This window comes from Heloderma suspectum, chromosome 12 (genome assembly GCF_057233095.1).
Source record: "Heloderma suspectum isolate Gila_16-S chromosome 12, 16-S_ref, whole genome shotgun sequence".
NCBI classification, from domain to species: Eukaryota; Metazoa; Chordata; class Lepidosauria; order Squamata; family Helodermatidae; genus Heloderma; species Heloderma suspectum.
Window position 1 is genome coordinate 14,096,846 of NC_139469.1, and position 21,802 is coordinate 14,118,647.

The window sequence follows — 21,802 nt, forward strand, 5'->3', positions numbered from 1 at the left end:
TCACTTCATAGTTATTTCCCAGGTGAACTTCTGCACTATTAATCGTGTGTGTGCATTTGTATGCATATGCATGCGCGCACGCGCGCACACACACACACACACAAACATAAATATTCACACTGGGAACAACCTGTCTACCTCTCTCCAGCATCTATTGAGGCCTGGTTTCATCGATTAAAAGGGAAACACAGCAGAGGCGGATTCTGAACACATTGTAACGCAGGACTGCAGAACTTCAGACCCTAATTGGGGTCCCAATCCAGCCCTCTGCGATTCCCCAGATGGCCCTACCCCCTTTCCCCAGGCCCTGCCCCCTTCCCCCTAACTACCAATCATTTGGTGGCTTGCCAGCTTTTGTACAGTTTCTTCACCATTCTAAAAGGTCAAAAGCAGGTGGCTACCAGAAAAGGGGCCTTTTCTGCTGTGGCACCCTGGTTGTGGAATGAGCTCCCTAGAGAGGTTAGTCTGGCACCTGCATTGTACGCCTTCCGGCGCCAAGTGAAGACCTTTGTATTCTCCCAGCATTTGAGCATTCCAGCCTTTAGCTCTGCTGTTTTAAATCTGTATTTTAAACCTCTGCTTTACTGCTACATTTTATTCTGGTTGTACTTTTCTACTATAGTTTTCACCTTTCATATTGTATGCTGTCTTATGCTGTACTTTGTGGTTTTAATTCTTGTGAACTGCTCAGAGATCTTCAGCTATTGGGCTGTACAGAAATTCATTACTTAAGGCACAATTCTATGCACGTTTAGACAGAAAAAAAGGCCTACTACTCTTGGGGCATGCTGGGAGTTGTAGGCCTTTTTCTGTCTAAACATGCATAGGATTGTGCCCTTATGTAATTAAAATAAATAAACAGAAATTAATTAAATAAATGAATAATATGCTGGACTGTTTGGCCCCGCCCCTTTTGTCTGCCCACCACTGGAATGCAGTTCCCCGAAAGCTTCCTTGAAACGGAATTTGGCCCTCTGGCTGAACGCGGTTCAGCTCCCCTGCTGTAGACATCCGTCTGCACACGCCTGCGATACCTGCAAGACTATCTTCTTGTGAATGGCAAATTTGGCGATGATGTGGGCGAGCAGCAAGTGCCCACTGTATTTGCAGGCTGGGTCCACGCAGGCCTTCGAGAGCAGGCAAGGCCAAGCGAAGGTCATGAGACGCCGCAGCTTGCTGTTCCGATTCTTGTTGTTGTCATGGATGTGGTGTGGGGCGTGCTCCACCAGGAGAGTGGCAAACTGCAAGAGGTAAATCCTGAGCGAGTCCAACATGTCGGCTTGCTTTTCTGGATCGAGTACCTGCCCCCAAAGAGGGAAGGGAGAAGGAATTTCAGTATACTTTACTCAGGGAAAAATAGCCCCACAAGAGGCACGATCCATCTGAAGTTTCCACTGGGAGCAGCCAGGGCTAGAACTAGGCTGCAGTTCTACTGGGCCATATGGGCTAGCCACAGCCACCAATGCATGCAGAGGCCACGCCCCAACCACCCACGCATTCAAGATCCAACCCACTGATGTCAATGCGAAAGTTACATCTCTTAGGTTGAAGCCAATGGGACTTAAAACGTGTTTCGCTGTGGATGGATCATGCCCACACACGTTCAGACAGGTGGCGGTGGTTTTCCTCCTTAGGATGAACTACCTTTGTTATGAATACACTGGTGATGCTCTCAGGGTTATCTCCTTCTGGGTTGGGAGGGCCCAGCAGCTGTTCACCTTCGCCCTTTTCAAAGCTGTACAGGAAGGCGGGATTGAGGATGTGCTGCAGAACCTGCAGATCAGGAAGAGAGAGGGAGGGGAGGGAAAATGAAGAACCTCCCATGTACTCTTCTGAACTACCAGTTACCTAAAATGATAGCGGGACTATTAATGAGTAATATCAAAGGACACTTATGAATCCCTCTAGAAATCAAAGGGAGAATCCAACTAAAGTCCTGCTTAGAGTAGATCCATTGAAATGAGTGGGACAAGTTAGTCATGACTAACTTAAATACCATTTATTTTAATGGGTCTACTCTAAGTAGGACTTTAGTTGGAGTCTCCCCTTAGTTTCTTCTACTGAAAGCTGCAGGCAAACTGGTATGCCCAGGGCATCTGTGTGCCCACAGAAACCTCTGTTGGCACCCTCCTGGTTTTTATTATTCCTAAATTTTTAAAAAATATACAATTATTTTTTAACTTGGACGTTGGCATATTGCGAAGCAAAGGGATGCTCTCCAGCACCATCTTCATTTGGGCTGAAAAAGAGTGGTGTTGTATTTCGAAGCACGGGCAGCCACCTCTGCCTTGTACTTAGGTTCTTGGGAAAGTGGCTTTTCTTTAGAGTCTCATCGATTTGTCTTCTAGGAAATGAGTGTTTTGTAACCAGCCATGCCCACTGTGGCAGCCATTTTATAAATGGGAAAACCTCCCATGGTAGCCATTTTGTGACAGTCCCCATGACACTCTCTCACAATTACGAATTAAGCCCATCGACCCAAAAAGGCTGGGGACCCTTGAGGTATGCCAATATTCAGGACGAGGCACTTTAAAAATGGAGTTTGATGAATTGCTGACTTCACCCTACTACTGCTCTTCATTATTTTTTATTTATTTATTTAAAGTATTTTATGCCCTCCTCACCCCACCCCACCCAAGTCTCCTGGAGCAGCTTGCAATCAATTAGTAAAAGGCATGGTATTTTCACAAACGTGGCCCTGCCCATTATTGAACTCCTGTTGACATTTAAAGCAAGCAACTTTTGTTGCCCAAGAAAATGAAACCTAAATACCAGCTGAGATTCACGTAATTGATTTCGCTTTACCTTGGCTTTAAGCTCATCTCCAAAGTTGGGATCGCTGAAGTCGACAAAACGGAAGAACAGAGCCCGTTTTTGGGCAATGGTGTAATTTTTGGGAATCTCTTCTTCCATGTATTCTTTTAAGAAAGTCATGTTGCAGAGAAAACGGCCAGTAAAGGCTCGGAGAAGCTGGAAGAGCAGTTCTATGTCACCGTAATTTCTCCTGAACAAAAGTAAAACATTAAAAGCGAAGAAGCGTCAAGCTGACAAGAGAGTTTCGAAGAAGATAAGCTAAAGCACTCAACGCTCTGACGGTCATATCAGGAACATCCAGGAAGCTGCCTCATCAGAGATCAGACATGTCCGTCACTGGCAGCGGCTTTCTGGCTTTCCCATAACTTGCTACCCAATCCTTTTTTTATTTGGAGTATGTACTCTACCACTGAGCTAGGAGTCCTTTATATCTGAAGTTTAAAAAAAAAACCCACAGTGCTAAGCATTCCCTTATGCTAAAAGCATGTTGTTTCCTTCCAGCAACCAGTTATTAAAGGACAGTTCTCATTTTTGAGAGTACACATTTTTATAATATTTTTTGTACTTCTCCAACCTTCAAGGTTGTCGTCCCCACTCCCCCTGCCCCAGCATGTCGATACCTCCCTCTCATTTCTCAGCAGCCCCACTTTGGATCCTTTTCCATTGGCACTCACCAACTGTGTTTGCTATTAGAGGGAGGGATTGCATTCACGGGTTTACGTACTTGCAGTAATTCAGTAAGCAATACGCCAAGAGCTTTGGCTCTTTCCAGTTTGTTGCAGCCATGTTCTCCTTCCGGTGCCTTTCCTGAAAGGCTTCACTGACCCACACTCGCCTTAGCTGGCTCACCAAGGAATGCTGGTTTGCCAGCCAGCATTCATCGTTCTTAACTATAATACTTATGATCTGTCAGAACAAAAGCAAGGACATTCATGTGCATGCAATTCTTAAACAGCCTTAAGCGAGTTATTAGTTATGTCCGTTTAATGTTTCCTTCCCAGTAGTTCTAGACAAAGATATTAAGAACCTCTCATCTCTTTGAAACCATAAGGGAAATTAGATTTAAAAAATAAACATAAAAGGACAGAGAAAGAGAAGAAAAAAATAGGAAGAAAACAGCAGCAGGAGATATATACTGAGCATACAAGAATTGGATACAAGAAACCAAATGTTGCTAACATATACAATTAAAAAAAGGCAGCCCTGTTGGCCATTAAAAATAATCCCAAATACATAAAGTTAGGTATCTTGATTAGGCCAACTCTAAAATCACAAAAATTGAGCCAACTTTCAAGATCTCCAGATCTCATAGGAACATAAGAACAGCAAATGCACAAGCAGGACATGAGTGCAATGGCACCCCCACCCATGTTCCCCAGCAAATAGGAATACTGCCTCCAATACTGGAGGTAGCTTGTAGTCATCAGGACTATTTCTTTTATTTATTTTATTAGTAATATTTATGTACTGCTTAATATGAAAAATATCCAAGATGTTTATATATAGTATTAAAAATCACATTTAAATGCAATATTAAAATACGATTAAAAGCAATTTCAACTAAAACAAAACAAATATATTTAAAATAACAGTATCAAAAACTACAATAGCAGTACAAAAAAATAAAAAAGCAGCAAGATGGAGTAGCATATAATCAACTGCAATTATTTACAAGCTAGAGAATGCCTTGGTGAACAAGTGTGTTTTCAGGAGGCATTTGAAACATAGCACATTTTCTGCCTCCCAAACTGCACGGCGTAGGGTTTTCTAGAGGGTTTGGAAATTTGTCCAATCCTCTTTTAAAGCCATCCAAATTGGTGGCCATCACTACATCTCGTGGAAGGGAATTCTGTAGTTTAATTCTGCGCTGCGTGAAGAAGTCCTTCCTTTCATCCGTCCTGATCTCCCACCAATCGTCTTCGTGGGATGACCCCGGTTCCAGTACGATGGGGGGGGGAATGTCTCCCTATCCACTTTCTCCATATCACGCCTATTTTGTACACCTCTATCATGTCTCCCCTGACTCGCCATTTTCCTAAGCGAAGGAGTCCCAGATATTGTAACCTTTCCTCATAGGGGAATTGCTCCAGCCCCTTGATCATTCTAGTTGTCCTTTCCTGCACTTTTTCCAACTCAATCTCTTTGTCAGACAAGATGTTACAAAAGCCAGGTGTGTGTGTTGGGAGGAGCGGAGAGAGAACAGGAAAAAGACTGACTGGATATACCTGCCTGGTCCCTGAGAACATCCTCAGAGGCCCTTTTCCAGGTGCCCTTGCCAAATGAGGAGAGGTGGGGGGCTACTAAGGAAAGGGGCTTTTCAGTGGCGGCACCTAGCTGTGGAACGCTCTCCCTAGAAAGGCTCGCCTGGCACCTTCATTGTGTTTTTCGGCACCAGGTGAAGACCCTTTATTTTCCCAGGCTTTTTAGCTCTTCAGTTTGAAAAAAATATGTCAGTGCATTTATAAATATTTGCACTGCTGCTGGCATTTATCTTGGTTACTACTTTGGTTTATTCCGTCTTTGACTTACGGTTTTATACTCTGTTTTACTATATTATTGTATTTTATGGTTTTAAGCGTTGCCTTGTAAACCACCCAGAGAGCTTCGGCTAACGGGCGCTATAGGAATGTAATAAATAAAATGTTGTAGTCAGAGTCTTAAGACGATATGGAGGACAAGGTGGGTTTACAGACACCGCCAGGAGGGAACAAGAAAGCAGTAAACAGTACGATAAAAGAGAACGAAAATAGTCTGGTGGAAAGTGGAGTGGAGGAAGCCTACCATTTTAATACAGTTAGAAGGAACTCTCAAAGCAAAAGGGTTAGGTGTGGATGTGAACTCTTTAGGGCAACCATTCAGTAGTCAGCGCGTCATACCTTGATAGCCTGGAACTGGAGGTCGAGGCGCATGCTGCTAGTGCTGGGAGAGCCGGGCCGAACGGCTGCTTGGGTGCCGCCAGGTAACAGCAATGTGATAAAGCGATTGGGATTAGCTGCCAGAACATCACGCAGAGGTTTTGCATCTTTATGTTTCAAAAAACTCTGATTTTTTTTTTAAAAAATGAGAAAAACTCTGATGAGGGCGAGGAATGACGTCAGGAGGAAGACAGCAAGCAAAGCGCATGATGCCATTTCACATGTGGGGCGTGGTGTTGACTATACCTTTGCCGTCTTATGCTTAAAACTGAGCACTAAAATTCTTCACTTAGGACTGCAAGACCTGTGCATTCCCCCCATCGTCCCCCTCCAACTCCTCCCTATGCAGCGCCCCACACCTCTTCCCCTGTCAGGCTAATCCACAGTTAACGCTTACGTTGGCACTGATCTTATAATAATACATAACACTTGTATAGCACTTTCAAGTGTTGAAAGCACTTTACAGGCATTATATCATTGTAATTCCAGTTATAATCTGCACAACAACCCTGTAAGGTAAACCAGTATTTTTTTTTTAATCTCCCATATTGCAGGTGGAGGAGATGCCTGCCTAAGACCCAACTACTACCTTCATGGCAGAGAAGATATTCGAACCGGGGACTTCCTGATTCACAGCTCAGTCGCTTTAGCCACTATGTCAGACACAATGCATAGTGTAGTGGTTAGAGCAGGGGTGATCAGAGTACAGACATGTAGAATCTACCCTGTTCTGTACTTAGAACCCTGGAGAATTCTGAACGTGGGAATTTTGTTGCTACTATTGTTAAATAATTTGGAGTCAGAAACCCTTGCTGTTCTCCTGCAAAGCACCCAGGTATCTACTAATATATCTTTCCCCAACCTGGTACTCTCCAGATGTGTTGGGATGTAATTATTCCCATCATTCCCAGCAAGCTGGGAATGATGGGAATTGCAGTCCAACACATCCAGAGGATGCCAGGTTGGGGGACAGATATACTAGTAGATCCAACCTTCTGCCCACTTCTGGGTTAGAGTGTCTGACTAGGACCTGGGAGACCTGGGTTCAAATCTCCACTTGGCCATGAAGCTCACGGAGAGACCGTGGGCCAGTCACTATCTCCCCTCCTGACCTACCTCGCAGGGCTTTCGTGAGGATAAAATGGAGGGCAAAGGAACTATTACACCACCTTTATCTCCTTTGGAGGAAAAGCGGAATAGAAGTGTAGTAAATAAATACATATGCCACACTCGGTTTCTAAGTATGGTGAATGCTAAGGATCATTTGCTGTCAACCAGAATCTGAGGACAGTGTTTGAACTGGAACCCCTGCTGAGCAGTAACCATGGTTCAGTGGGTGCCAAGGTGATCCTTAATCATTAGGGTGGGGCGGGGGGATTGTACTCCAGAGAGGAGGGAGCATGCAATGCAGTCAGTGCTGGTTCCATGTTTTTCAGGGTCCTTGGGCAGATCACCCTCCATGGGCCCCCTCCCTCAGTGAGTCCCCCTTCTTACCACCATTGTGTCCAGCCGCTCTCACTCCCCCTCCTTTTTCTCATCATTGCTGCCACTTGCTTGCTTGACTCACAGAGAGCAAGCAGGCGGTGGCATCTCCTGCTTCTCCTTCTCACCACTGCCGTTGTCTGGGCCAGAGTGAGAGGCAGGCGAGCAAGGAGGCTGCGAGGATGAAGAGGAGGAGCCACTCCAGGGTGGTCTTGCCTTTGGGCCCCTGCTGAAGTGGGGGCCCTGTGCGGGTGCCCAACCATGCCTACCCTTGACGCCGGCCCTGGCGGGGCTGTGTAGCCAGACAGCCATCTGTAGCCACCTGCACTAGCTATATAGCCAAAAGGCTGTACAAAGATCACCTCTGCTGAATAGTGTAGTGCTGTTCTAAGAAAGGCACCGGCCTCGTTAATGCTGGCTCCAGGTTTCTGCAGGGCCCTTGGGCAAGACACCCTCAGCGGGGGCCCTCGCTCAGTGCCCCCCCTTCTCCTCGCCATTGTCCCCAGCTGCTCCTGCTCCTCATCCTCTTTCTCAGCATTGCTACCACTTGCTTGCTTGACAGGTAGAGAGCCAGGGAGCAAGGAGGCTGTGGCGTCTCCTGCTCCTCCTCACCACCACGGCTGTCTGGGCCGGAGCGAGAGGCAGGTGAGCAAGCAGGTTGCCACGGTGAAGCGGTGCAAGTCTAGGGGGCTCTTGTCAGTGGGCCCCTGTTGGGAAGCGGGCACTTGGCATTTGCCCAACCATGCCTACCCTTGAGGCCTGAATCCAAGGCCTCACACCCAGCACCTTGATCACGCTTAAGGAAATGGGATTACTGCATCTGCACCACCCCTTTACACCTGGAAAGCACACAGACCTTCTGCCAGCATTTTAAGAAGTGCGTGCATCTATGTGTATGTACTGTCAATTACCATGAACATTCTGCTCCACTGTGGATCATTTAAGGTTGCTTCCATCATAAACAGTTCAACCGTCTGGGATGGATGACGCGTCAGAAACTTTATTAATGGTTCACGGAATGGGCTGCCAGCCTGCAAGGGGAAAAACAAACAAAACACAAAGACAAGTAAGCTTCATTTGGCACATGGACAAGCTCAAAGCAGTCTGGGGTTGTGTTCTTGGGAAACGTTTTTCTATGGATTGCAAACATGCCAGCAACCCCTGAATGTGGAATTACAGCCTTTTTCACCAGCACGTCTGAACCTTCACCATTTTCAATGAAGGCATGTTTGAAATACCAGATATTGGGCTTCTTTTCTTGAGGACAGAATAAGGATAATGTTTCTGTGTTTCATTTATTTACTTAGGACGCAATCCTATTTGGAACTCGGAGGCTGACGGACACCCTATGTAGAGCTCTGCATTTTTGCTGGACGGGTATTTTTGCCCATCTAGCTAAGACTCGGCAGAGGGGGAGGGAAGGAGGCTGGGGACAGCACAGATCCCCGCTTCCTCAGTCCCCTCCCCTCCCTGCAGACAGAACCACCCCCTTTCCCTCCTCTCCGAGGTTGCTTTTGCGAGCTGAGAGAGGCAGCTGGGGCAGTATTCTCCATGCCAGCTGTGAGGAGGAGGGGACGGGGAGCTCAGACTCCTGGGTCCAAGGTCAAAGTGCTGTCTCTGAACCCAGATCCAAGAATCCGAACTATCCTATGGCCCCCCCAGACGCTGTCTAGGGACCCTAGGATTGTTCTCCCCCTAACTATATGTCAGGGATGAGTCCCAGCCCTTTCAGATGTCTGACAGCTCTAATTCTGAGTCAGAGTTAGAACTGCTAGATCAAAGCATGAGGGAGGGACCCTCCCTAGGCTGCCTAGATGCTAGGAGAGATTCCTCTGAAAGCCTTGACAAACAGAAGGCCCAGGCTCAGTCCCCACCCCCTCTCTCCACCGTAGGATCTCACATTTCCGAGGAGGTGGAGGAAGAGGGGCATGACTTGAGAGATGCTAGGCTGTGGCGCAAAGCAGAGCAGGAAAAGTTAGGGGCAGGGCCCAGATGCTCCGCCCAGAGAGCCACTCTGGAAGCCAGTGCAGGACAGAACCACCCTAAGGGAGGGACATCCCTGTGAAGCTAGCTTGGCCAGGAGGTTCATACCCAAACTGCTGGCAACTTCTCTACCTTGTGATTTGTCTCCTCTGCTTAGGGAATGTTGATTAGTTGTTTAGAGCCTGGGGCAGTCTGAGAGTTTCCTTGAATCTTTATTTGTTGAAAGACCAGGCTCTAGCGAAATAAAGTAGTATTAGCCTGAAGCTTTGTCTATTGTGGCATTGGTTGCGAAGGGAAAGGACAATCTATTCCTGACACTATAATTAGTTGTCTGGGCAGCTCACAAAGTAAAATAAAATACAATTAGAAAGACAATATCATAAAATAATTTGCAGGAAATATACAGAGCATTAACAATTAGATCACAGATTTTTTTTCAAAGCTTGGAAGAATTTTTTTAAAGTCTTCATCTGGGACCAAAATGACCATGAAGAAGGCACCAGGTGAACCTTTTTGGGTAGTGCATTCCACTACCAGGATGCCACAACTGAGATGGTCCTGTTAGCCATTTTCCTTACTTCACTTGTTGGGGGATGCAGGGTGGACCTGGGTCTCTGAAATGGATCTCAAGGTATGAGTAGGTATTTGCAGCTGCACCTATAATTTTAATCCAGTTGCAGGGTCCCCAACTGTAAAGTAAAGCAGACTTCCTCATAATTGGCTGGAGCATTATGGGAGCACAGCATAGCTGGCTGGAGGATTATGGGATTTGTAGTCCAACACAACAGGAGGGCTGCAGATTGGGGAAGGCTGTGTTAGAAATCTTACTGGAACCTTTAGAATCCATCACAACCAGTTCCAAACTATTTTGAAAATGGAACCAAGAACAAGAGAAGTGTCTACAAATCAAACCTTTAAATCAAATGGATTACACAAAGGAGTTGAAACAATCCAAAATACAATTAAAGGAAATATTACAAATGGAAAAAAATGGAAGCAATTAAGGAAATTAAGTGCCACTTTACCTCTATCAACATAGCCCGTTCCGTTTTCATCACAACTTCCAGCAAAGGCTTAACGAGCGTCTGTGGCGCGGCTGGGATCAGATGAAATAGGTTTATAATTGCCGAGCAAATCTTCATTTCCTGAAGATAAAGTGGAAACATTAGCAAGCATCCTTTTCCTTTTTTTTTTTTCTTTTTTTTTGAGTCTTGCATTCGAACATGACAGTCCCTAACTGGAACTACATTCCCTTTTTCTAGGTGTTTGCACAGCTGGCAAACCAAAGCAAGGAGTGAAACCATTGCTACTTACCCCAGGGCATGTTAAGAAATCTGTTTTGTTACAGGAAGGGGAGCAGGGGCAGCTAAATAATTCAGTTATGTTTTCAGTCGTGGCATTTAAAAGTTTATGTGTGTGTTGTTTTTGTTTTTTAATGGAATGACAATAGTGAAATGGGGAGTTGCGAAGGTTCGATGTTGTGCAATCAAACTGTGTGCCTCACTGTTCAAAGGCAAAACCTGCTATAGAAAATTGACTCGCACACAGCTAACACAGGAAGAGTTCGGCTCAGCCTGAAAAAGGCCGTAATTCTCCAGCATCAGAATTCAACTGTTCATATGGACTAGGTACTTCTAAATTCAACTCCACCCTCCTAACTCTTGCCCTGCCAATTTTCTACTGACCACTTAGATACTGCCCTATGCCAGGTTACAACAAATGCCATGAAAGGAGGAGGGGAATGTGCATGCACACACAGAGAACATTAGGTCTAGTAGGGTGGTTGCATTTCCAGATCCGAAATCAAATATGGAGTATGTCTCTCTGAAGGCTTGGACAGAGGAGCCTTGACAGCTGCCAAAGAGTTTAGACTTAAGAGGAGTAAAACCTCAGCGGCTACTTTTAAAGTGGTTCGTTTGGACATCAGCAACGCAAAATGTTTAAGACTCAAAGCATTGAAAGGTGAAAGAACTGCACCCCAAACTTCCTAGTTAATAATAATAAAAGAACATGCTTAAAAAGTCCTTCACAGGTCACAGCAAGTGTTACTCATACAACTCCGCCACAGACAAAAAACAAAAAAACATAGGACAAGTCACAGCACTGCACTCAAAGGCCCAATATACACTTTGCCCCGGTACATAACAAATACAGCTAACAAACCATATAAAAAAAAAAAAAACCAGAAGAAGACAAAAGAACAAAGAAACGAACAACCTCCTGGCACCTCCACTGAAAATTCTCACCTCTACCCCTTCCATGGCAGGCTGAACCAAAACAAAAACAAAAATTCACAGCGTGAACAACAACCACAAAAACACAAATGCAAAAAAATGTGTATATGCTGTGCTTCACGGTGCAGTCAGAAACTGACTTTAGTAGGGTTATGTTCTCACCTCAAACTGACAGAATGGAGACAAGGAACATCTCCCGCACTCGGAAATACTCTCCTGAGGATGGGGAGGAAAAGCATCTTTTTTTGCTATTTGTACACACACCGAATACATACAACTTCCCATATTGAAAAAAAAAAAAAAACTTGGACACAAGAGAAAAAAAAAAGGATATTAGGGATGAACAAGACAGTGAAAGCAGCTTTCGGATTAACTTGGGAGACAGGAACTGTCCATGGAGACAGAAACAACAGAAAAACCTTTTCGACGTTTGATAGAGCGAAACTAAACAAAACAGACTATCCGTCTCCTGTCCTGTCCCACCCCACTGGCAAACTATGTTGGGAGCTTCTTAATAAAGCTATGCGCATGAAAAATAATAAATACAAGCATGGACGTAAGCGCCATCGCCGCCTGGGAGAGAGGCACACATGTTTGTAATCAACATCTTGATAAAGAAGTCATGGCTAGGTCATAAGACATGCGCAAAGAGCTACGGGGCAGGGGTGGGCAAGTTTGGGAGGTCCAGGGGCCATTTTCACCCCCCAGTGCCCCCCAAGCAGGATGGAGACTGCAGGGTGCTCCAAAATTTTTTAAAAGTTTTTTTTGGGGGGTAGGGGAAAAATTGTGTACGGAGCACTACAGCGCACCAAAAAGATCAAATTTAGCTTACTTGCAAGCTAAATTTGGTGCTCCATAGTGCTATGGATGCGATTTTTTCCTTTTAAAAATATTGGGGGTGTGCCCCACAAATTCGGGGGGCAGCAGGGGCTCTGGCATTAAAGCAAGATCGTCTCAAAAATGCTGGCCAGCTTATCAGGGAGCCTGAAGAGGAAGGTTCAAATTCACACCCAACCATGAAGCTCGTTCGGGCCACTCTGGGGAAGTTACTTTGTCCTAGCCTAACATGCCTCAAGGTTAAACAACACATTTCGTGAACTGTATTAGTGTGTAGCTACAGATTTGTTTTTGGTTTACACTAGAGTAAGTGTGCATGGCCCCTATTCAGATCAGGACCACCATGCAACAGGAAAAGAGGATTAAACCTCCCCCCCCAAGCACCATTTTCCCCTCCAAAATCCCTCCCAAAATCCATTTTCCCCTCCAAAACTGAGGGAAGGCTTAATCCTCCCTTCCCAATGTGTGGTGGTCCGAAATGGAGCCACAGGCACATACTTGAGAGTAAAGATCCCTGATTATCCTAGTTACACATTGTGCAATTAACCTAACATGTAGCTTGTACCCTCACAGGGCTGTTGTGAGGATATCATGTGGAGGTGGGGAAAGGGGAGAGCACCATATTACAAAGCTTCAGCCTCCTTGGAGAAAAGGGAGGATATAAAATATCTACTACATAAAATGCATTTTAAAACTAATTGAAAGAGACACTATGCCTGCAGCTAAACACAATGACTGCACGTAGGTACAATATAAAGCTGTCAGTAGCATCCTATACAGTAGTGTCAGCTTTCACCAATGAATCCACGAAGCACAGCTTAATTAGCATGGGAATGCAAATGCAGATATATATGAAGCAATGAAGAATCTGGGTCGGGTTGAGTTGAGCTGGTTTGGGTGTTCCTTCCCCGCCCCGATTGGTATGAAAGGAGATTAAAGAACTTGTGTAAACTCTGCCCCACTATACAGAAAAGTTGGGGAGGGTTGCAGAGAGGGTGGCAGGAAGGGTGGGAGAGAAAACACAAGATTGATTCCTGAAATTGCAAGTTAGATTTTCATCTGGAGGCATGATAATTTCTAGTGCATTAAAACTGGACTGGTTTCCTTGGGGCGTTGAGAGTTGGGAGGGGTTCCTAGGAGGTTATTCCTACTCAAAGACGCTCACAGCCTCGCCAGGGAAAAGAGACGTCTCACAAACATGAGGCCTCCTTGAACTGCCTCCCTGACTACAGCATGGAGCCCTATTTTGCACAAGGGAGGTGAGGAAGCGGCAGCGAAATAGATTTACGATTCACCGCAGCCATTCCTCCTCCTGGGATCAAGGAGTTCTCCTGCCAGGGAAACTCACTGCGATCGCCCTGACAGATGTGATTCTCAACAGCCGTTATTGCAGGAGGAGGAATTCAGCACAGGGACGCTGAGACCGCCACCCACCCACGCTCTCTCAGGCAAAGAAAAATCATCCAGAGCAACCTTTCCCAACTAGGTGCCCCCTCAATGTTTTGGACGGTGACTCCCAGAATTCCTGACCTTTGGTTGTACCGGCTGGGGGTGATGGGCACTGAAGTCTAAAACATCCAGGGGACACCAGATTGGGGTTGCACACTGCTACATTTTAATGGTAGTTAAGCCTGCAGATGGGCAGCCATCAGTGTTAACTCCAGCGGTAAGTGCTGACGTGATAAAAGCCCCACAGTTATTAGCAGCAGTCAAATCTACTGGTGTATGTAAGGGTCGGGTTGTGTGTGGGGTGGGGGGCTGATGGTCACATACTGCCAGAAACAAGGGAGCAGCACAGTCTATATATCCAAGAGTCAACTGCCCTTGGTAAGCAGTGGAAAGTCACTTTTAGGCCAGTGCGTAAGCCACTGATAAAAGGAGAAAGGGTGCTACCTATGCTAGCCCCTAATACTTGATCATGTAATGGAGGGGTAGGCAACATGTGAACCACGGAATACATGTGGACCTTGCTGACACCCCCCACCCCCACAAAACTGTAAAAAAATAAAAATAAAAATGGCATTTGGAATAACCATTTTGACTCTCGTTTGGACCTTTTAGTGCTTCGTAGGTGCTACAGAACACCAAAAGGGTAAAAATTAGCTTCTTTCTCTGTAGCCATTCCAGACGTTGGAGGTGGCCCCGGACCTCCTGAAGTTGCCTACCATTATGTAATAGGAAGGTGTGAAACATCTCTGGTAACGTGAACAACCCATCACTACAAGCCAACCTTGCGGATAAGGAACCCATTCCCCCCAAAACTGCAGATGTTAAGCCATGATAGCTCAACAGAACTCCAGCTTCAGAGGAAGTATACCTCTGAGTACCAGGTGCCAGAATACAGCAGGCAGGGAAGGCTCTTCCTTCTTCATGCCCCAGTTGTGGGCTCGCCAGAAGCATCTGGCTGGCCAACATGGAAGACAGGATGCTGGATGAGATAGGTTTGGGGTCTGATAAGGTGGAGCTCTTACATTCTTAAGCATCTCTTCGGCAAACCAGCAAGCTCCTACCTTCCTAAAGCGTGGGCACACACGCACGCACGCACACACACACACACCTGGAGGAAGGGAAGCGGCGAGGTGGCTAAAGCAGAGCTATGCTTAGGGCCAGCCTTCCCCAGCCTGGTGCCCTCCAGGTGTGTTGGACTGCAACTCCCATCATTCCCAGCCATCATGGCCCAATGCTAGTTAGGAGAATACACTGTACTTGCCAGAGATTCAAGTCGAATGATGGGGGTCTCGCAAGGACTTGGCTAACTACAAGCCTAGTGCATATTGTAGCAAGGCTTCAAGAAGGACTGAACCCGCTCTAAGACCTGGTTCGCACATAATGACAATCCAGAGTATGAATTGAGTAGGGGTTGTTGATGAATTATGGGTTGTTCTTATGTGTGAACCTTGCACTATGGTTTTACTATGAGTTGTTAACCACAAACAACTTAGAGTTCACAACCCGACAACAAACCATGGGTTCTCCCCCTGGGTTGTTTGTGGGTTATTAATAACCCATAGTTAAACCATAGTGCAGAGTCTGCACGTAACAACAACCCATGGTTCAACAACAAGCCACAATTCAATGACAACACACACTCAACCCATACTCTGGCTTGTCAAAATGTGTGAACCAGGCCTAAGAGTTTATTAACTAATAGTGTTTTTTCATGTATCTGTTCCCCTTTTACAACCTTTTAACAAATATCAAGTGCTCACATACTCTCCTGCTCCTTTCTCAAGCTTCCATTTTTTTTATTTTTAAAGAATGAATTATACATACGTGTGTGTGTATGCATATGGTACACAAACACTCTATCTATCTATCTATCTATCTATCTATCTATCTATCAACATTAAGAGATTGTGACAGGAAACCTGACAAGCAAAAGAACATGTAGTTGACAGCAAATGACTGCTAATGAACAACTACTACTAGGCAAATATGGGGCTGCAAAAATCCACCAAACAGGTGGGTATTTTTGCCAAACTCCTGCTTTCTCAACGGGTCTTGTACTGACGAAGACCCTGTGTGAACAAGACCCAAAGAGAATCAATGCAATTCATGATTGTTGTAAACCTAAGGAAGAACACAGTGGTGTCCATCTGCTAGCATCATTGATGCTGCACTAGCGTAAACCACTGCTTGCACAATGTCAACAGCACATGCTAGTGCAACGTCAATAGGGTTAGCACATGGACACCACTGCAGCCTTCCCCTTAAGTACCAGGATTCTGAAGCCCAGAAAATATGAAGAAAATGTTAACACTAAACATTAATACTAGGCCAAAAAATCTAGTACTTCTCCATTTGGGATTATAATCCGAGGAACACTGTACCTGACACAAATCAGTCAGTATTACTAAGGAAAGTAAAGGCACAGCAAAGAACTATCTTGGGCTTTTTTAAGTTTTGCCTTTGCCACAGTTTCTTTCACAATCTAATTCTCATAGTAGTGCACCTCTTTCATTTCCCACAGCTATTTGAGTACAACGTATACATATTAAATGCGGCTTTCAGAAGAAGATGGTGAACATTACATACTGTTTAATTTATTTGCAAGAAACATCCAGTAGATTAATTGGGGTGGGTGGGGGGTGTTGGAATCTCCACCAGATCAAGGTATTTTTTTTCCCTCAAGGGCGGAATACTGCTAATGGGAATATTTGTGCTTCTACTTTAATTCATTGAACTGGGACGGATTGCCAGTGAAATCAACAGTGGTCTAACCAAAACAACACAGTTTCATAGCCAACATATGTTGCACTCAACTCACCCTGCAAAAGGTCTGTCCTTAAGACCTTCTGCCACACTTAAATTCAGCAGCAAGTCTCCCACAAGACTATGCATGGGTATCATGGAGCGCATGAACACCGAACATTGCTTACACCAATTCTTAAATGGGTTTAAGACCACTAGCCATAGTGTTCCTTTATTAAAAATAATCTCTCTCTCTCTCTCTCTCTCTCTCACACACACACACACACACACACACACACACACATCATTCTAAGAAGCAGTCATTAAGTAAGCAAGCATTTCAAAATCAAAGCACATTATTAATGGTTACAATCTTCCCTAACATTTTATCCAGTTTCTTTTGGCTTTTCATGCCCCAGAAAAAGAACCCTCAACTTACATTTCCATCACTCCGCTGTCCTCCTTTGTGTGTTATGACTACCACTTCCATCCATTTACGCAGGTGTTGCTGCAGGGAAATCCAATATTGAGAGTTATTTCCTACGTCCTTACAACCCCCATTAGGTAAGCTAGAGAACATGGTCTGTATAATTATTGACAATAGGCAATATTAATATTTAAGAGCACGCTGACAGTTTAGTCATTTTGGCTGGTTTTTTCATTGAGGAGGCAAGGCTCCTATTCGTGGGCTTGGCAGCCAAGGAGCTTTTCATCTCTGTCCAGGTAGCAGGAGCCAAGGAGATCTTTTGTCCAATCGTAATCTATGAGAAGATTGTCATATACTCCTCAATGGGGAACACATTCTAATAAGCACTCTTAACTCAGCTCAAGAGCAAAGTGGCATGAAGACCATTACAGAACTACCAGCTCATGAAAAAAGCATTTGCCTCCAGCTGTGTATTTCTTCCCCCAGAATGGACATGCAAATTCAACAACGTCATAGCGAAGTTCGACGCATGGTCATAGGGGCACCCCATTGTGCCCTCTGTGACCGGGGACACACACACACACACAAAACAGCCCAATGAGAACTGAGCATGCTCAGAATACTGACTTGACTGTTCAGAGGGACAGAAGCCCTCACCGGGGCGGGGGGGGGGGGAGGAAATGGAATGACGTGACGGTAATCATGATCAGCATCACTCCATACTGTAACATTTGCAAGTCTCGGTTGTTATACTGTTATAAATGAAGTTTCCAAGTCTATGACTGGGCTCAGACAACATGATAACCCACACTCATGGACTGACTATGGGTTGTGTGTGGGTTGTCGTTGAACTATGGGTTGTTGTTGAAACACGGGTTGTGTTTTCTGAACAAACGATGGTTTGCTAACCACAAACAATCCTTGAAGAGAACCCATGGTTTGTTGTTGGGTTGTGAACTGTGGGTTGTTTGTGGTTCTCAAACTATGGTTTGTTAGCATGGGTAGGTTCAGACAACACAATAACCCCTTTCTCAACAACAACCCATGATTCAATGAAATCCCATACTCAATCCTTGAATGTGGGTTATTGTGCTGTCTGAACCCAGTCTATGAATCTTTACCAAAGTAACCTGACAGTTCTGTGGTTTACTACATAAAGGAAAGAGGCAAAAATTTCATTTCAACAGAGTAAGCACTCTTAAAAGTGAATGAGTTCACATTCAGCATCTGACTGAAGAATTGTTTACCCCCGTTTTCTCCTTCCCCTGCCCCATTCAAACTCGCCAATACATTCATGAGAGAGAAAAGAGATTCCTTGTGTGAAATCTGTTAAATAGTTTTTAAGCCTCCTCTTTGAAACCTCGAGGCCATTTCTTAGAGATTGTTTAAGTGGTCTGTATAATTACAGATGGTCTTGTGTTCTTACCATCATTTGGTCACAGAACTTGTCATTAAAGGAGTTAGGGAAGAGCCTAGTCACGGATGTGAGGCGGTTCACGACATTTAGCGTCAAGCTTCGGTAATCACCCAACATCATCAGCAGAGGCCTCATGTGCGTGTGAATCTGGTCAACTTCTATTGTAGCGCCTTCCAAGAACTGCAAGGAAGCAAGGTAAGCATCATCCAAAAAGTATTTCTGCTCCAGCATTTACAGAGCTGGGTTTTGGATTGGACATTTAAATTACCTGTAAAGCGGAAACGCTGCTGCACTAATGGTGGCTTCTTAAAAATGCCTACTGGAAATAGAACCTAGTGCTGTTACCCAGGGGTAAGGACACAAAAAGAACCAGGCTGAATCAGACCAAAGGTTCAGCTAGCGAAGCATTCTGTTCACACAGTGGTCAACCAGCTACCCGCAGCAAACCCACAAGTAGGACATGAGTGCAATAACACACTCCACTCGTGTTCCCCAGCAACTGGTATACAGAGGCAGACTACCTTATAAAGTGGGGGTAGCATGTAGCCATCAGAACTAGTAACCATCTCGGAAGCTAAGCAGGGTCAGACCTGGTTAGTACTTGGATGGGAGACTGCCTGGGAATCAGGCTTCCTGCACTGAGCAGGGGGTTGGACTCGATGGTCTTGTAGGCCCCTTCCAACCCTATGATTCTATGAACTCTATGAACCATTGACAGCTTTCTCCTCCATGCATTTGTCCAATCCGCTTTTAAGTGTTGCCCATCACTACATTTTGTGGTAGCAAATTTCATCGTTTGACTATGCGCTGTGTGATGAAGTCCTGCCTTTTATCTGTCCTAAATCTCCCACCAATCACCTTCATGGGATGACTACGGGTTCTACTATTATGAGAGAGGGAGAAAAATGTCTCCCTTTCCACTTTCTCCACACCATGCAGAATTTTGTACACCTCTATTTCTAAGCTAAACAATCTCAGACATTGTTCCAGCCCTGTGATCATTTTAGTAATGCTGAACAAGCTTCCCCAGGGCAGGGCAGATGGAGGAAATGATGACAACACAGTTGGATCGCCACTACCAATCTTTCCCTGTAGCCTGCAACTGCAGGAGAGTGTTGGATGAGTTCAAGGGTGCACTCTGATTAGATGCGAAGCATCTAAAGTCCAGCAAGTGTGTGTTCAAGAAAACAACCCCCAAATCCTCTGCAGCAGGCAGGGCCTTCCACAGTAGGTGCTGAAGGATTACTCCGCAGTAGAACATTTGAAGACCACTGATCTAGAACGCAAGAGCTCCACCATTATGGTCATACTTCTCCAACAGGAATGAGTGGAAGGACAGCCGGATTCTGTCCAAAGAAATAAAGCCTAACACTTAGGATCAGTTTCTAAAGAGTGACATCACCACGTCTGGCATAAACTAGGACCTACTTTGCACAGAATGCTTGCAAACCATTTTGGAAAAGTCCAGCTAGCAGGTATACACACCCGATGCAGATGGAAGGATGGTTTGTTGCCATGATCCCGGTAAGGATCCCAAACATATAGCGAAACCCCATGGGTTAAGCTTCTTGAGCTAAGTTCTGCTCTCATATGGCATATATTGGTAGAAACCTAACAGACCTGCTTGTCACCTTGGAAGCAGAGAGGCTGGAGGACGAGGAAAACTGCCCTAACCATGGGTTGCAAACCCACTTGAAACCATGGTTTTATAACCAGGTTGGCAGCCAAACTTTTAAGCATAGTTTAGTTATTCAAACATAGGTGTGCCATTCCGCTGGCGCAAATGACATTGCGCTAGCAGAAGCTTGGTCCCAAACTATGTGCAAGCAGCAGCAGCAGCTTCTTCTTCTGCTTCTTCTTCTTCTTCTGGACGTTCTATGATGATGGAGTGAGGCCTAAAGGCCCTCTTACTGCCACCTACTGACATCAAATTAGCTCAGGAATTTTGTTTTAAACTGTTTTATTATTTACAGACTACAGAAGCAGTGATCAATCACTAAAGACACATTAAAGTAGCTGCGTTATAACTATGCCATCAACAGCTCAGTCTCTAAAATATGGGGCCAGTAGCTGCGTGACACTGGTAAAGCCTTAGAAAACCATCGTCCTCTGCCTGGAAGGTGGTTGCACAGGTTTGAGAGGCAGAGGAAAAGTTTATACCCAAGATCAAGCCATTCCCCCCCACCAAAAAAAACCACTTCACAGCACCCCAATTACACTGGCACCACGCAAACGCAGATATAAACAGAACAGCCATTAATCCCAATAGCAACACTGCCACCTTGTTCCTTCTGCTCTTAAGAGAAGGGGGCGGAGGGAGAAAGGCAATACAAAGCAGCTTTGTTTCAGTGCCACAAACCTTTCTCATGCAAGCCTCTCCTGCCTCCTGGAGTTCATTGTTTGTTGAGTTAAGTGCCTTGAAAAGCGCAGCAATGATTTTCTCTCTCGACTGGGGCAAGTAATTGCAAGCAGCTAAGGCATCTGCAAAAATCAAAGGAAATTGGGCTGCCTTATTAACTGGAAATTCAAAAAGGGTAAGAAACAATTCCTTGTTGTTATTTATGTGTAACACTCCTTTGATTTCTTCCCAAATTACTGACAACTTAACATGCTTTGCCAACAGCAACAGGCTTCAGGAGGAGGAGGAGGAGGAAAAATCATTTGTCATTTTACAAGCAGCTGATTTCCAAAGCACATTTTGACTTCTGGACCATCACTGTGTCTGAAGAGAGGGAAAATGTTTTAAAGAAGGGAGAGGGCAGTGGGTTGGATCCAGGAATAATAACTTAGAGTAGACCCATTGAAATCAATGGGACTTGTTAGGCATGACTATCAATACACCCCTGTTCCCTTGACCACTATTTCATGAAAAGGCGGGATATAAATTTAATAACAAAAATATGGAAGTGTTCTTCTGACAAATTAATCTTCTGAACGGGGAGTTTTGGCTCAACCCTACTCTAGATTAGTACTGTGTTCTAGCAAATCCACTGCAGTTTTCCAGGTTCACCAGAGTTGAGCTGAACACAATCAAAAAATGTTCATTCCAACTCCGCATCAAGAAAAAAGTACAAGTGTGTTTATTGTTCCAGAAAGCATCCAGGTCCTAAATTCATAGGACTTCAAATGACTGACATCCTGTTCACATGAGGAAGTGATCATGACAGGCAAACTCTTTACCCATCATCTGTTATCTGCTCACAAAATGCTGGGACAGACAGTGCAAATCTGCAATGGAAGCACCAAAAACAATCAGCATATCGCTGCCGTTTCGATTGCCACATGAAAAGCTTCCAGACATCAGACACAGACATTGTTCACACGGCTCAGTCATCCGCTGCATCGCTTTCTATAAGGTCGTGCCCATGGGGTGACAAGTTGAAATCCTTTATGGCAGCCTTGCACTCAAACAACCTGCCTGGTCACCATAGGAATTCAATGTGGACCTGGTAACGGTGCAGCATGCATTGGTAACCTCTAGGCTTGATTTCTGCAATGCGCT

At 45.0% G+C, this 21,802-nt stretch overlaps 1 protein-coding gene across 10 annotated transcripts in view; it reads right to left on the reverse strand.

Moving 5' to 3' along the window:
* The window catches only part of TRRAP (transformation/transcription domain associated protein), a 202,979-nt gene that overhangs the window by 123,024 nt on the left and 58,153 nt on the right, over window positions 1-21,802 (reverse strand). For 8 of the 10 annotated variants that reach the window (XM_084818421.1, XM_084818419.1, XM_084818422.1 and 5 more), the window contains 11 exons: window positions 20,660-20,781; window positions 18,310-18,480; window positions 16,896-16,964; window positions 11,591-11,644; window positions 10,220-10,339; window positions 8,123-8,242; window positions 5,691-5,855; window positions 3,539-3,720; window positions 2,806-3,004; window positions 1,645-1,773; window positions 1,035-1,301 (listed from right to left, as the gene is read on the reverse strand). In XM_084818421.1, coding sequence (XP_084674547.1) covers window positions 1,035-1,301; window positions 1,645-1,773; window positions 2,806-3,004; window positions 3,539-3,720; window positions 5,691-5,855; window positions 8,123-8,242; window positions 10,220-10,339; window positions 11,591-11,644; window positions 16,896-16,964; window positions 18,310-18,480; window positions 20,660-20,781 — 1,598 coding nt within the window. The remainder of the gene's footprint in view (window positions 1-1,034; window positions 1,302-1,644; window positions 1,774-2,805; window positions 3,005-3,538; window positions 3,721-5,690; window positions 5,856-8,122; window positions 8,243-10,219; window positions 10,340-11,590; window positions 11,645-16,895; window positions 16,965-18,309; window positions 18,481-20,659; window positions 20,782-21,802) is intronic. The other 2 variants (XM_084818426.1, XM_084818425.1) reach the window with 1 other exon arrangement.